The 17332-nt window shown below is 40.8% G+C and overlaps 1 protein-coding gene across 1 annotated transcript in view; it reads right to left on the reverse strand.

The window, feature by feature from the left end:
• Positions 1-17332, reverse strand: part of CFAP61 (cilia and flagella associated protein 61) — a 98928-nt gene that overhangs the window by 17328 nt on the left and 64268 nt on the right. Inside the window, 6 exon segments of the mRNA XM_010005138.1 lie at positions 689-780; positions 1252-1579; positions 3538-3830; positions 9762-9936; positions 11874-12042; positions 15340-15438. Coding sequence (XP_010003440.1) covers positions 689-780; positions 1252-1579; positions 3538-3830; positions 9762-9936; positions 11874-12042; positions 15340-15438 — 1156 coding nt within the window.

A 17332-nucleotide genomic window follows, 5' to 3' on the forward strand; every position in this document is an offset into this window, starting at 1 on the left:
TGATGTGCTGTGTAAGAAATATGTGCTAGGAATTTCAAAAGGACCTTATTCCATACGACTGAGAAAATGACTTGTCTGCCTCTACAGAATCAAGGCAAAACAAAGCCAACCTGAAAAAGAGAGTACTGAGGAAAAGCCAACATGATCACCTCCCAGACTGCGCTAAGACAAATGGCTCAGCAACCAGGTACAGTCCTGAGCCACCAACTCTGGGAAAAAAGGGTCAAAGGCTGGAGCTGTAATGTCCCATTAGGGAACTACTGGAACCCGAAGTGCTACAAACAGTAGTGGATAATTCAGGGTATTAGGGCTTGACAAGCATGTTCTGCTTTCAAGGACCAAAGACCCCTTGGGTTTGGATTGATTTCATGGCAAAGCAATCAAGAACTGCAGTATAGAAGTTAATCAGATAATCTTACCTGTATGTATTCCACACTTGCAATATGACAATGAATTTACATTAAAATAAATGAAACATTTTCAAATAATTACAGAGATTTGGTTTTATGTGGTTTGTTCCAGTCAGAGTTTACTGATAAGTCCCAGCTTCAGAAGGTCTCTAAATTCATACTTAAACACAAGATATTTTTTAAGATGCATGGTACTTACACATGTACCTGTATGTATCCTAAATAACATCCTTCCAAATGAAGGACCAAGCAAAGAAAAGTTAAATAATTAAACTTACATGATCACACAGTGCAAGTTGTAAGTCCAAGCGGATGGGGATTTCTGGTTTGGAAAGATGCAAGTAATTATAACCTCTAGGAAGAACACCTCCTGCCGTAAATGAAAATATGGGATTTAATTAACAAAGAAGAAAATGAAGTTTGTCCTCCTTCTCCTATAAACTTTTGTTTGTTTTAAGTGGTTTTAACAAGAAAACAAGAACTAATTTTGTTTTGGTGGACTTCATGTTATAAACTTTTTTTCTTGGACATATTTTTGCAGTAGCTACACATTGAAAAGTTCTGATGATAGTTTTACAGATCTTGAATTTGGAATAAAGACATCCAATCTCAATGGAAACACTCCACATGCACTGCAGTATAAATGAAAGCATGACTTGGTCCATTACCAGCAAAAATCTACAGCATAAGCTTTTACTGCAACTCACCACTCTCCACTGGCTCTATCAGGAGCTCTGAGGACTCCACTGGCATATTTGGTGAGACAGACCTGCCCTTCTTACATAGCAGCAAAAATACTGAAGAGGATATGAAAGGATGACAGAAATCCATTTTGACATACCTTTAATTTGACAGCCCTTGTACATGGGGATGAGTCTATCTGAGCCTTCTGGTGGCTCAGAAACAAGCTTATGGTTTGGGTCAAAGAGATGCAACATGGATGTGGCAAGCTCAAAGCCAATCTCTCTTGAATTGAAGTTGCTGTGTGTCCATTCCTCTACGTAATATCTCCTGGAGTACTTTGTTAAAGGACCTGCAGCCCTGATACTGACATCATTAGTGTGGAACTCGGTGTCAATCACTAGTCTTCCATCAAAAACAAGGCAAGCATCATTAATTGCCTTAAAGGTTTCATAATCCACTGTCCTGTAGGCAAAGCTAAAAAATGCCTAAAAAAAGAGATGTAAATATGTGTAGGTTATTATACCTATAGGTTATTATAACTATAGGTTATTATAACTATAGCATGTTAGATGCTCAAATAGGCTGGATGAGCTAGATGGAAGAAAGGGCACAGGAAGCAAAGGGAGCTGCAAATTTTAGCAACACTGGAGCAGCAGAGATGCTGCAGCAGAGGGGCCAGAGCCTCTGGTCTTGTTTGTATACAAAACAAGTAATGAACTACATACAGTTAAGGGAATTCTAGCCATCTAGTAGATCCAACATCAGAGCAGCTCTGCCTGTGAAGCAAGGGAACCACACAGCCCCACATCTTGGGCTGACAGGCAGGACAGTGTCACTGGAGGGGGGGGATGGCTGCAACCTCCAGGCTGGGAGCCATCTGTCAGCCCAGGAGGGGAGGGAGGGAAGCTGCTGCTTTAGGAAAAGAGATTTTCTCCCGTTGTTTTTATCCTGCAGGACTCAACAAATTAAGCCCCCAAGAACTGCCAATCAACAGTTGATATTGGCTCAAATCCCAAAAGGCCCAGAGCTGCTGCAGGGCTGATTCCTGCACAGCCTGCTCCCTCATGGAGGCAGCTGCCTTCCTGGCGGAGGCTGCTCTCTGGAGCTCTGTCCTCTGAGCCCGTCCTCTCAGGCAGCTAAAAGCAGACACAGGAGCCATGCAAGACAGCTGAACCAGTTTTGGAAAATATAAAGCCCCTGACACAACCAGTAATTGCATATATCTTATCTTAGAGGCTGGGGGAGAGAGACATCAAGAGGGAAGAACTATAGCTGGAGGAAGGACAGGCACGGGGCACAAAAGGACAAAAGAAACCAACTGCGAGGACCTGGGGATCTGGAGGAACAGTGCAGGCCACACAAGCCAGGTGGTGGGGAAAAGAGGGTGGGTGGATGGCGAGAGAGAGTGAATAAATAGATATTAAGTTGCAAGAACAAGCACCACATGGGTGGAAGAAGGATAAAAACTGAGGGATTTCCAGGAAAGAGGAGAGAAAGTGAAGAGCCTTGTATGAGGACAGAGTGGGAGGAACATCACCACTGATACGGGAACCAGTCAGGAGACTGCTAGTGGATAAAAGTGCTATGCAAGGTCTTTGCCTGCATCAGGAAGGGTTTAACTATCCAGATGTTAAAAAGAAAAGGGTTGGGAACACTCAATGCCTTAGAACTCTCCAGGGCCAGCAGGGACCAGCAGCTCCTGGGCAGCTCTCCGGGAAGGCACACGACTCTTCCCTCCCAGAATCCCAACAGACTTGCTGCACAAGGAAGCATGCCCGCAGTGGGGCATGCTGGAGGGCTGTGTTAAAGTGTCCAAGTGTCAACATGGACACGTGTTGAAGTGACTCTGTCAGAAGCACTCACTTACATGGATAAGACCAACAAAGAAAAACAGAACTATTCTGCCCATTAGTAAAAGCTAAAACCTGTTACAAATTTCTCAGTGGGGCCACACCTGTCAGTATTGGATATTGACACTATAGGTGAACAAAAATGCAATCATTAATATATATAGAGAAAAATCTGTTTAAAATGTATTTTAACTAAATTACATATTAGGCCTCTCAGTTCTAACATTATTGGCTTCTACTACGACATAATCAAATGCACATAACTATAGACATGAGTTGCTTATGCATTTAAATAATAAAAGGATTTCTGGAATTATTCAGAAAATGAATTAAAGAGTATTTGTCACTCAGCTGTGAGCAGTGAACAAGTATTTATGAGTCAGGTGACTTAAATACATTTTAATCCAATTCAGTCAGAGCATTAACAATGGTTTTATTTGGATTTTTTAAAAACAATCCTTTAGACTAACAAGTAAATGTTCAATCTCCTGGAGACAGTAAGAAAACAGTCAAACCAATGAGGGACTATCTGAATTTGATGGTCTTTGTCTTAAAAACAGACTGAACGAGATACAATGGAAGCATATACTTACTGAACACTGCAATTTAAAGGGTTTTGTATTAGTAGTGAAAGCAGCACACGTGATGAGGTCTGGGTCGTCGCTTCGGTTCCACTGTGCCAGGATGCTGTCACAATAAACAGACACGCCAGCCTCTGACAGAGCCTCCTGAACAGCACTTTCGATATCGTTGTTGTTAAGGCAAGTAACATTGGAGCTGAGTGGAGGCTGTACCAGATGTATGCGAGAACCATCAATTCCAAGAGATAAGAGGGTCTCTACCGTGGTGTAAATGTCAATTGTATTCCCATAAACAATGACGTTCCCTAAGAGGAGAAAAAAAGGGGGACAAATTTTTAAGATGCACAATGAAAACCTTATTAGTATAACTCAGATTATAATAACACAAAATTGCTCTCTTTGACCCTCTTATTTCTCTGATGCTATGAAGCAAACAATGTTACCTAGCAACAGTAGCTAAGATAATTTAGTGAAGAATCTGTACAAAACATCCCACAAAGTAGGTAAGTACTTAACACAGAAGTATGACATTCATTCTGACCCCATAATTTGAAATTATTTTGATTGAAAATCCTCTAGGGGAAAAAAAAAATAAGACATTTTTATTTTGTTCTCCCCTCCCTCCTGAATTTTGTTCATTCAAAAGACTTACTGGAGGTGAGGGCGAGGAGGGAGAGAGGAGCAAATTTAATATATCATACAGAAAAAAACCCCACAAACTGGAAAGACCAAATTCTAGAAAACAAGCCATTGTGCAATATGGGAGGTCACCAGTGCTTCCATCCTCCAAAGCCTGATCTCTGGACAACAGAGAGGCCCCTGCAGATGTGCTCTTGTGTGGGCTGAGTGGCAGAGGGGGCTGGGGAGTGCTGGCAGCTCTGTGCTGCTCCTGCAAGGCAGCCATGTCCCCCAGCCCCTGTCCCAAAGCCTGAACACCTCAAGATGTGCCCCAAACCAGCCAGCCTCCATCTCTGAACACTGCCCGGCACTCGGCCAGCTGGAGACAGACACTGCTGATTGGTGGGCATGAAAACAGCCCTTGGACATTGCTGCTCCTTTTGCAGTGTATTGTCACTAGAGCTGAAGCCATGGCTTAAACCAGGTTCATCTTTCTGGTTGAATTCTCATGCAAACCCACCTCTCCCACCTTCCAGGGCAGTGCCCTCAGCTATAAAGTTCCATGGTAGGATCTTGCAGATTCTCCCACTGAAGCAGTGCCACTTTAAACTCTGTAGTTAAAGCTGAGAGCAACTGCATGAGGGTGGAAGGGAAGCATGTGCTGTGTGAGCATGATGTGACCCTCCAGCCTAATGCTAAAGCCCTCCTGGCAGAGAGGGAGAGAGAGCTCGGATGCATAGGAGCATCTGTGTGTTTTATCTAAGGATGGTTTAATATAAAACATATAAACATTCCTCTGAGCAGGGACTGAAACCTGCTACTCCTCCCCGTTCAGAATAGGAACCTTTTTTCTGCTCCGTGATCCAGTAAGCTATCAAGTATTCCATGCAAAATGGCACAGCCCTCATAGGACAGACTGGGAACTCCTTTCCCAGTGGATAAGGACCCTCTGCTATGAGGGCCACAGCCAAGCTCCTGCCAAGTGAAGGAGGGTCGAGCCCAGGCTACCCCAGGCTCCCTTGGGCATGCAGCAGTAATGTGCAGACACCACCAGCCTTGCTTCTGTGCTACCCAGCTGCCCCTGCAGCTCAAGCTGCCTTTCCTACACAACTGGCTTGATCTTGACTTTTAGCAGCATTTGTTTTCCTCCACAGCACTGCAGGAAGCAGGGATGCACAGGTAAGAGAGTGCCTCATGCAACTAACTTGCACGTTTATCTCAGATTTGGCATTTATGTCTCACTACAAGTGATACCATCCCCTTCAACCTAAATTTTATTATTTCATAGGCTAAACTAATTTCACTGGGACCATGTTTTACTTCATGAGACACAGAGAAATACTAAAGAGAGCATTCACAAAGCCCTAGCTCCCAAGAATATTAATGGTAGAAATTGTTAAGAGATGTTCTATCAATTCCCCTTTGAACAGAAGGTTATTTTATTTGTCCGTATCAGTTTATCTACTTGTAGCCGCCAAAAACCCCATATCTCTTCATAACTGCCAGAGAAGAAGATTGGTCCATGAATATACATGCTCAGAAATGATGGAAAGCATATTTTTACTATTCACATCGATGACCAGAGGGACAGAACAATTTTACCTGCAAATGTATCCAACTGAAATGAGAGATCTTACTACTTTCATAAACATAGCACAGCATATGTATGATGTCTGATAGTGGGAACTCCACCCAATGTGTACATTGCTAAGCTGACTTTCCAAGGCAGAAGAACCCTTTCTGTTGCTCTGCCTGCCAGGATGCATATCTGCAGGCAGTCCTTTTCACCACTGCAGCAGGGTGTAGTGCAAGAAATAAACAAGCAGTTTGTACTGTGAAATACACCTTCCGATATATTCATTTTTAGTAACCTAACGTGCTAACACTGCAGGTAAGATTGTGATGTGTGGTTGCCAACAGCTTCACATTACATTTACACATTTTCAGTTAGCAAGGGGAGAAAAACAAACAGCTGAAGAGGATGCAGGGAAGGAGGCTGGGAAAGGGGTATGAAGAATTGATTTCTAAAGGTGCAGCCTAGCAAAGTTTTTTTTGACTCCAAGGCAAACAAGTCTGGGCAACTGAGAGATACTCAGCATTGGGCAGAACTAGCCTCTTTGGAGGGAAGTTAATTTATTGCATTACATGGTGGCATTTCTGTATATACGAGATCAGATTCAACCTCTGCATTTCTCAAGGAAAATTAAAATTCTGTTTTATATGGTAATATTAAATACAACTGCATTAGATGAAGGGAAGCAATGCTCCTTTACTGACCTCTTGTAAATCAACAATTTATGGTTTCTGCTTATTACAGTATTACTGGCTTTTTAGATTACAGTGCTAGTAGTCTAGGAACTACAGATATTCATTATGGACTGAAATTATGTTCACTGGACAGATAGCAGTTCCTCAGGATGCTTTTATTATTTAACTACATGAAAATGTATCTATCTGTAAGTAAACATAATAATCTTCCACGGAAAAAAGCAGCTATAAATAAAGATCGTTAGAGCAGTTTTATCATTTATTACTAGAATGCCAGCGTTCGGCTGCAGAGCAGGCTGATTCATTTTCCACAAGTGGAAGCACAAGATTTCAGTGACCCTAGCATGACCTGAATCTTTTTAGTTTGCAAAAGCTAACAGAGAAAACCAGTATTAGCTAAAGCAGGTGGCTCCTGTTGGTGATTCATGCACTGGAATTTTAATGCGATAGTATTCCTACAAACATGCTTTTAATAAGGCAGTAAACTATGTTTAGGTAAAGAGAAAAAATAATTGCACCATTTTGGGCCATTAAAGCAGTTTTGTTCCTTACTTTACTTCCATCCCACTTTTTATTTTCATGGAAAGTGCAGAGCTAATAGGAGATGAATTTCAATTAGTCACAATTACAGTTATAATAGGTTACATGCATTAGGCGGCTGGGTTCCATCAGAGCAGCCGCAGCAGCAGCCGTCGGGGCTGGGGGTCTCCCCCCGCAGCCAAAAAACCCACGGACGTGCCCTCACTGCTTCTCCCAGGGCTCCCCGAGCAACACCCGCCGTGCAGTGCCGGTCAGCTTCTCTCTCCTTGCGAGGAGGAGACCGGCGAGGAAGGCTGCAGCCCGCACACCCTCGGAGGCGCGGCCGCTGCCCGGTACTGCTGCTGCCTCCATGGCACCCACGCTGTGCCGGCCCCAGCACCTGCTACCAGGCTGATCCTGATGTACTCACAACCTGCAAAGCGGCATCCACTGATTTAATCCAGAATTAAGTGGTACCCAGTGCTCAGAGAGGAAATAAACCCAACAATTAAAAGCCCTACCTTAACTCTTAAATCAAAGCTGCTCTCAAAATCAGTGCCAAATGAAGACTTCATACAATTAAGCTAGTAAGACTGGGATTGCGGAAGCTCGGTGATTAAAGCTTCCTTCAAAAAACCTCCAGAACTAAAGGTGGTCCTGCAGGTGTTTTTCTCCCCCCTCAAGGCAGCTGCATGCACTCACCTGGCTGGGTCGGGACCCGTGGGGGCTGCTCTCTGCCCCAGCCCCTGGCTGCCTATGTGGGACCTGAGGGCTCACTCAGCGGCAGAGCCTGGTGCCCTGTTCGCAGAGGAACGGGGCATAGCAGGCTCCAGGCTACTTGTGACCAAGACAGCAAATGGCTGAGTAAAAGAGGAGCACAAATAGAAGAAAGCTGCATGGAGAAAAGGCTGAGTATAGGTGGAGAAGAATTACTGTTATATCAGAAGTGGGAGGATGAATGTGTGTTTCTGTGCAGCTACAACAACCGACAGACACAGTTTTGTTAGCCTCTTCATTTTCTTTAAACATAAGCAAGTCATATTTTTAAATGTTTTAAAACAGGTCAGTATGAGTTTGTCAATATTTTGATGATATGAAATATATGAGGTGGAGTATTACTTTTTACTGAGAAAGGCAAAACGAGGATCTGGAGAATTTTAGAGATGAAAACTAAACGCAAATGTAAAACTGTAGTCATCCCAGCAGAGCAGTACCATGGCCTGCAGAGAGCTGACAGACATCCAAATAATCAATTGCTGAACTCCACAGGAGCCCTGCCTCTGCACCTCGCCTACTAGGCTGTCTCCAGACTAGGCTAGGGGCTGAAAAATTGACTCATTTTCAGAATGAGTAGGGATCTGGGATGCAGCTATGATCAAGTCTGAAAGAACAACATTCATAAGAAATACAGCTGGAAAACAAACCGGGGAAGAAGAACAGAGAGACGTGAAGGACTTCTCCAGCTGGGCACTCTTTATAGCTGACATCTGCAGGGGCAGAGTACATGAAGTGGAAAGAGCAGTGAAAGAGAACTGAAGCCAGAAGCAAGGTGGGGAGAAAGTGGGAGGCATCGTGCTCCCATGGACCACATCTGCAAAAGGTCCCTCCCAACCACCCTCACTGAGAGTTGTGGATGTAGCTTAGAATCAAAGGCAGGGATAGTGCCTAATTAGGATATCCATCCTTACAATGCAACAAAAGTCAGCAGCAATAATGAAATGCTGGTTAATATAATTTTCATTTAGCATTCCTAATGATAAAGGTAGGACTGTGTGGGCAGGGGCTGGTACTAGAGGAAGAACAGGCAAGCGGGACTGCTGAGGAGTATCCACTCAAATGCCTGAGGCCTGGATGCTCTCTGGGGGAAATGTGAAAAGAAGCATGATCATATTTATTGTCTTCCTGTCCTGATCACATCAAGACTTGGAGGATGCTAAAGAAATTTCCAGTGTCTTGAGAACTTCCCCAAAGGTCTGCCAAGCAGAACATGAACCTTGTAGACCACACAAAATAACTACCAATTTTCATTATGCTGTCTATGAATGAGCCAGGTAAACTGTATCTTTAGGAAACTCCTGTTGTTGCACTCAGTTGACAGCCTTTCCACAAAAAACAGCTTTCCTGCTCTGAATTCTGGCCTAACTCAGATCCAGCACACAGAATTGATGTGACATGAATTCATCTACTGTTTGGTCTCCCATTCTGCAGTTGAAGGTTTCACACAGAAGCCTGGATGATTCCAGATATTTTCAACAGAATATGTGTTCGGTGAATGAACTCATGAAAATATAAGCAAAGCACACATGAAAAAGCTGAGGAGCTATAGTTATGGTGGACAAAAACCTGCACAAATGTGTGATTTTAATGTGTGCATTTTAAGGAAACTCTGGGAGCCTTCAGTTCTATGAGAAAATCTGTAACCAAATACAAAAGTGACAGATACTGAAAAAAACCCACTTCCTAATTTAGACCTGTTTTCTTTGTGTTAGGCCTCAAATCTAGATATTTTTCTATACAGCAGAAAAACACATCTACTAATTAAATTATTATTGAATTGGTTAATTAATGACTCCAGCCAGATTTGCATTTGGGACTCATTTTGTTCTATATCATAATTACAGGTAATTAAATCTATCTGAAGCTTTTATTTCCTAGCTAAATATGCTGGGTATCAAAAATGACAACAAATTGTAAATTTATCTGGAAAACAAAGCACAGCAGATGAAAGACTTTGTTAGAATTAATCAGGCAGCAATTACACCATGGAATTAAGGAAACAATAAGCCTAGAAACATTTCTGTAAGTGTGCGGGTGTTAAGAAAAGCCCTTACCTTCTGAGTTGACGACGTTTTCCTTCAGCCAGCACATTGCCCTTAAGCAGTCCTGATCATCATTGAGAGTAAAATGATTGGAAGGGACTTTCCCTGTGTATCTCTGTGGCCACTTACTCATGACTTCTCTGTTAGTTGGGAGTGTACTGATATCTGCTCCTGTGGGAGCCAGGACCTGGAAGAAGTGAATACAGAAGTGAATGAATATATGGCATATACATCTTGGAGATGTGTTAAGAAAGATTTAAAAAAACAATGACACAAGCCATTTGACTACCTAAGGCTTGCTGTCCTCGTACATCCTGACCCTTCTTAACATTCAGCAGTAGCAAATGCACCAGTGGCCATAGAGAAGATGGACTTTTGCTAGTATGAACACAGACTGTGGTGGCTGTGGTGTATGGGTGACCATTTAAACAGTAGTGCCAGAGCAAGCGAATACCCATACAGGCAAAATGCACATGAGAGGGGCTTCACAGCAAACAGCAGCAATCCATGAATTTATGGTTGAAGGATCTCTGCAGTTATTTGAATAACATACTCCTTTAAATGACACTTGACAATTCTTTGTGCAGCAAGACTGCCTGCCCATCTTTTCTCAGCAAAAATCAGCCTTCTAAAATACAAGAGATTTTGTCCCAAAGTAAGGGACCAAAACCTGCTTAGTGGCTAAAATTCCAGAATTCAGTAAAGTCTTAATTGTATAATGCTGCTTTATAGTTGCAAATTTAGTCAGAATGATACAGAAATCTCATCTATGACTTCTACAGCACCAGTGGTTAATGTCCTAAACGATACGCTCACTACCAATGGGATCAACTCAAATAATCTTTAGTCATTCAAAAACAGGCATGACATCAAAAGATCTTATTTACTCAACAAGTAAATCCTCTTAATCATAACAAATAATGTTTTAGTAGGCATTAATTTGGCTGCTTACCAAGTAAGGGACAACTTATAAAAAGTATGGACTACAGCTCTGTGTAATAAAAGAGAAACCAGATGATAAAAATAATTCCTTCCTATTTTTTGTAGACCTTAAAAATGAGAAGAGATTACATTAGATTTTATTCTTGAGGGGAAATAAAACCTGAGTTTTCTCTTGCAGTTGCTACTTTTTTACAAGTCAGAGTTATCTCCAAATTTCTTATTCTAGCAGCACTTAAGTCACTCAGACTTCAACTTTTGTTTCATTCCTGTTGAACAGTGGATAAGGATTGTTGTTTAAAGGGTGACTCTTCTCTCAAAAGTGGTAACAGAAAAACTGGGGCTTTTTTGGTCCTCAAATCTGTTGCATGTATGCAGTCCAGATTTCACTATGGGACTGAACATAAGTCATGTTTGTGCTTGTGACTTATGTGGAACAACACTGTAAAAACCTGTACACACACACTGAGTTTGATCTCCTGATTTTAAAGGCAAAATATCTTAATCGTGATTCCTATCCAAAACCAATCAACAAGGCAAAACCACTGCAGGCAAGGGGGCTGTCCAGCAGATGCCTGTGCAGTTTACATAGCTTGAAAGCCATGTGATGATACACCAGAAAGTAGGAACCCTGCCTGGGATGTCTGAGCTGCAGCTGAGCCTGTAGGGCTGGAGATGAGTTTGATTCCACATTTCACATGTAACTGTCTGCTCCAATGTCAGTGGAAAATCAACTGGGTGCTACAATAACAAAGAGCACCACGTACATGCCTAGGCATGGTCATCATGTGAGATGAGTAATTAATTTGATAAGGAATTCTCTCCATTGCCAAAACTAGGTCAAATGGTGTTAAGCCAGCTGGAGTTCAGTCTCCTGTGGCTGGGGCCACATGTCAACCAGGCCTATTCTTTAGCAAGTTTAATGGTCATGGTAGCAAAAATACTGGCAGCTTTAATACCTGATACTAAGCAGTGATGCTGCTCATAAAGAATTTTGTAAAACCTCTCATCTCCTCCAGGCTCTATAATCATACTGAAATAGCACAACCTGCCACATGGAAGGGCTGCTAACTTCTGGTTGTGCACTCGCTTAGGACTACTCTGCTGCTTTGCTAATTACAGAAACACTATGCACTGTAAAAACTGAATATATTGTTATGTATTTCACTCTGCACAGAATCTTACCTGGTATTTCAGTCCCATGCAGAGAACAAGGTAGTCATATGGTACTTTTTTCTCTTTGGAAACAACTACATATTTGGCAGTGCGATTTATGCCAGTCATTTTACCAACCACAACGTTAACCCAGGAACAAAGTGACATCTGTGCATAATCTTCATCATTAAAACAGTGGCTGTGAAGAAAGAATATCTGTAAGTGACATTTCAGCAGCTGACAGCAGGCATTAATTAGACATCTGGTGAGTTAGCTCAAGTCCCCTAGTGGTTCCAGTCTGTTCTCTTGCTGTGAGCTTTCGGCAGTCTATAGTACAAGATTAGTCATTATGAAATACTCAGTTACAAATTGACAACTTTCTGCTAAAACCAAACAATCCCTCCCAGCATTGGGCCATACAACCACATAATTTAAAAACAAAATCAGAAATATAGGCTTTACTCTGTTTTTCCTTTGCAGGCTGATATGAGGAGGAGACTTTTGCACCTGCAAAGAAAATATTTTAACAGTCTAATTCTTTCTTCTATTCAAGACTCCCTTGTTAAGTTTTTTTTTTTCACTTTTGCTGCATTTGGTATCCAACTTCACCAGTACTGGCTATGGTGAGACATAAATGTGATTAAGGCACTGCAGGCATTTTAATGTCCATGTTCCAAAGTAGTAGCATGAAAAGTTTAAAAATAAAGCTAGGAAAATAGTCGTCAGTGGTAGAAATAAAAGGCAGTGTTCTCAAATTTTCTCTTGGCAACCCCTGTCCAAATGAATGTTCCCAAAATGCAAGAATGAATAATTCTGAAAATGTACTAAACTGCCCCCCTCCTCCCAAACTTTCCAAAGTCTCTAAGATGCAACTGAATATTAACAGGAATAAAGGAGAAACTATAACATAGGCTATGCAAAAGAGAATAAAAGTAGCAGGTGAATGAGAGTGCAGATGTGAAAGACACTAATCTTCACTAATTTGTAACTGAACAACAATTTATTCTCAATGAAAATGGGAAAGCAACTTCTATAACTTCAAAGCAATTACTTTCAGTGCTAAGTAACAAACCATACAAAGGTTTGTCTGTTTTAAGAAGCAGAACTTTTTTCTGTATCATGGTTATGGTTTTCAGGGCTTTTTGTCCCTGAACATCTTACAGCTCCAGTGTTGTCCAAATAAGATACCTCAATAGAAATCTGATTTTCAAGGTGCATCTGAGCACCACACTCTGGCAGTGTTAATTCAATATCAGTACCAAAAAAAAAAGGAACCTAAAATCACACGTTGGCTTTAAAAATCTCAGGCAAGGTTTACTTTTGCTGCTCTTGTCTTTCAGTGGTGTTAAAGCCTGTTTTCAGTGTAAAGTATCATATATATCACTGTGTATGATGGAAGTAGCAAAGATCTAGAAGTTGCTATTAAAAAAGCTAATTTTGAAGCAAAATTTGAATGGAACAAAACCTCTTCCACTGTCTCAATTATTTCAGTATGCCTCAATTCATTTCAGTGATGAAAATTAAAATTATTTTTAAAGGTCTTTTATGATTCAGAGTATGCCACCACCCTGCCCAACTAAATACCAGGATAGTTATTTATTATTGCATTTGCACTACACTCTCTGTTTAATAGCCTTCTGGAAGGAAAGATTCCTGAAGATAAAATACTCCAATACAGATGTACAATAGACAAATCATTATAAAATGCATGCAGGACCAGAGATACAATATTTTCAATGAGGTCATTTATGACTCTTGAACATCACTGAGTTTTGCAATAACCCATTTTGAAAATACACAGTATGTTGCTGGCCATGCTGTAAATCCAATGCAAAGCTCAATACCTTCCTGATGCTGAAAATGTAAACCAGGAAAACTCTGTTAAATTAGGTACTTTCAGTAGAATTACTTATTAATGCTGATCCTAAACCCATTTATAGCTTTGTAGAGGGACAAATTGGCAGACCCTAGTGGGAAAGCATGCAACAGGTTTTAAAAAAGCAAAAAAGATTAATAGCTGGTGTTACCCAGATGCCTGGCTTATGAGATGAAAATCACAGGGCAAGAAGATGGAATTTGCACAATTTTTGTGAAAGGAAGCCATGTCTCACCCCTGCTAGCACTTCATGCCTATGAGAGAAGATGGGAATGACCAATGAAGAAATCCTGGGCTTCATCCCGCCTGTGACCTGAAGTGACTGCAGAAGAAATATTCCATCTACCAAATAAAGCTCATGGCCACTCAGGAGCTCAAGAACTTTACTTTCTATTGATGCTGAGTGATGAAAAATACTCCACTTTCTTCCACAGGAACAAATGTAATGTGATTAACTAGAAGGGGACTCAGCTCATGTTCACACATTTGGTGTCTTTATATTATATCAGTTACTGCAGCAGTGAACGATGGAGACTCAGCACTAACAGCTGTTATTTTGCCATTAGTGCCACAATATACATCCTAAACCAGAGCTGATTGCTACACATTAATTGTTGTTACTGAGTTCCCAGTATTGTCATACAGGATGTTGCAGAAACAAATAAATTTCTTTCATGACCTGAAGAGTTTTAGGACTGAATGACCAGGCTTTCTGAGGTGCTCTGCATCCTCTGTTCTCACAAATACTGGAGGTAAATAAACAAGAGAAGAAAACCACCGACAATTCTGCGCTGTAATCATGCAGAAACCTATAAATAAAATGGACATCAAGGACAGATGAGGGTTTTCAAAAGCACCTATATAATTGAGGTGCACAGTTCCCAGGAGACTGACACTACAAAATCACAGGGATGCTTTCAAAAATCATATCCTGCCGAGTTCAATTTTCACTCCTAATCTGCTTTCAAATTTCAACAGCTAATTCTGGTGAGGCAGCTATGAACTGCAACTTTCAATCAGGAAGGATGTTTTGTTATTACAACTCTTTTACAGTAGGAAAAAGAGTACATGCATTTATGTGAACATAAAATCCCTTAATTTAGATTTGTAAACAATGCCCTTCCTACAATTAAAAAAATTAATCCAGGTAACTACTTACTAAAAAATTCCTTGACAGGGCAAAATTTCAAATGAGATAAGGTAGTTTTAAACAGGTACACATCACACCATTTTAATGTCTTTGCAGAGCTTTCATTGCTAAGCTTCAGCAAGCAGACATTGTGTTGTTTTGGAGTTTAAAGAGCTGGCTCTTTAGTGCATTGCTGCTTGCTGAGTAAAAGATTTGAGAATATAGGATGTGCAGATTCCAAAGAGTCCCATGACAAATCTAAATAAATTATACTAAGTTCATTCCTCAGCTGAAGTTCCGGAATGCTTTAGCAATATTTCCCTAGTAATAATTATATTAAATTCATTTCACAGGTGAATGCATGTTGTAGAGACTGGATTATTTTGAGGCTGTCTGTGTATCTATCTAAAATTTAGGACAAGTTCACAGAGAATTACAATGTGTTATGTTTCCCTTTGAAGCTATGGAAGTGCTTAGATATTAAATCAAACCTGTTAATTAAAAATCTTCTATGTTTGGAGCCTTGTCGGTCTTTTCCTGGAAGGCCATGAATTGAAATCAAGGTCAGATTGTTGAACTTCAGATGAGGGCTGTGGAAAGAAAAACAAAATGCCACAGTTCAACCAATACAAGTTTGCTGAGGCTCTTTTTGGTAAAAGCATCACAGGACTGCATTTCAATGTATGGTTACAGTATTTACAGCTTAGCTTCCCAGTCCCTCACTGTGCCTTTCCAGCTGCATAGCACCCAGCACAATACTGTCTCAATCCTGACAGAGATTTTTGGTCTCTGTTGTTAAGACCTTATGGCAGGACTTCCCTTCCATGACCACAAAAGGTATCATAAGACAGCCAAGCCTTTGCTCAAATACCTCCATTGCCCATAGCTCACCTTCCGTAAGCTGCAGGAAATGAAAAAAGAATTCTTGACAACTTGAAATTTGTCTGCTTCTTGCAGTTGGTCTACTGAAATTAGGAGGGCATATTGAAGGAGTAGCATAGATTTTAATTCCACATTCAGGAGGATACAGAAAGTAATTCCTTTACACAAGTCAGGTACAAAGCATTCGGTCACTTTTCTAGGATGCATGTGTCTTCGGACACAAAAAGAACTTTCCACTGCCGTCTTGTGAACACCAGAGTGTGTGGGGGGGAACAAGACTGACAGTATGTTGAACTAAATATGATCTGACATTTAAAAACAAATAAATATTATGAGTGATTAAGCTTTCTAATCTTCAAGGCTTTCTGTAAGTTAAGTATGGATTGTTGCAAATGGTACAAAGGAATCAGAATGTTTTTTATCAACCAATGTTAATTTGTTATTCACACGTTTAAAAAATATATTCAAACAAAGTTAAAGGTCATACTTAAACCAAGGAATTTCAAGGTTATGGCTGCCCCTTTCAAAATGCATATTAATAGTTTAATTCTGGATTATGGATTATCTATGGTAAATCTCCATGCGTACTCCGACTGAGTACAATGTAATAAATAACCTTAATGTAACAGAGTGCATATATTTATACAGATTATGGGCCTGATTCTCATTTAAATTAAGGTCACTCTGCAGAGGTGGTTGTAAATAGAATTTGCTCTTCATTTAGGACCACATTATGCTGACTGAGAGATACAAAGTAGTCTTCATGTAAATGAGAGCTCGCCCAATACATTAAGCTGAATTTAAAGTGTAGAGAACACCATCTGCACTCATGGAGCACTCCTTGTGGGGTGCAAACATGAACAGTTACAATAACTGCACACCTAAACAGTATGACTCCTTGGCATTTAGTTTGCATGTTATTATGAGGAAAAACACTACAACAGCACATAAACATCCTAGACATTCTCCTATCCTGCCTGCCCTCATAGTAATTAAGTTTATTTTCAGTTTAGCACTGAAATCACCTCTGTACACGCCGTATGGCCTCTTGCCAACGGGTCTCCAAAATCCAGGTGCAACAATGACATTAAGTTTGCATTACATATTTAGGATGAAAATGTTGGAAGCAATCATAGAAAATGGCAGAAAGTAGGTCCCAGGCAACATTAATATCCCTCTTTTGCATGATTGCACCATGATGCACATTATTGATCTGGTCACATACTAGTTCCTTCCGCAGATGCTCTATCTCTGTTTAGCCCATACGCAGTCACCCAGTATTTCCAGTCTCACAATGTTGGCTCAGTTCTTCCCCACTGAGCGTGAGGCTTCAATTCAGACCTTTCACTCAGTACGATTTACTAACTAATGATTTACTTCTACCTCAGCGCCCCCATGGCTCTCCCATATGCCCCAAACATTAATTCACGTTTCCCATTCATTAATCTTGAAGGCATCAAAATGTTGATTAGCATCTCCTTAGCATACTGTGATGAAATTAGTCATATCTCTGATTCCCATTTTACAGAGAAAAACCAAGGCACAAAGAGAACTGGATTACAGCTCCCCAAAAGGCAAGCTATGTTGGAGGCAGAGTCTGGT

This window comes from Chaetura pelagica, unplaced genomic scaffold, assembly GCF_000747805.2.
Source record: "Chaetura pelagica isolate M959 unplaced genomic scaffold, ChaPel_1.0 scaffold171, whole genome shotgun sequence".
Lineage (NCBI taxonomy): Eukaryota > Metazoa > Chordata > Aves > Apodiformes > Apodidae > Chaetura > Chaetura pelagica.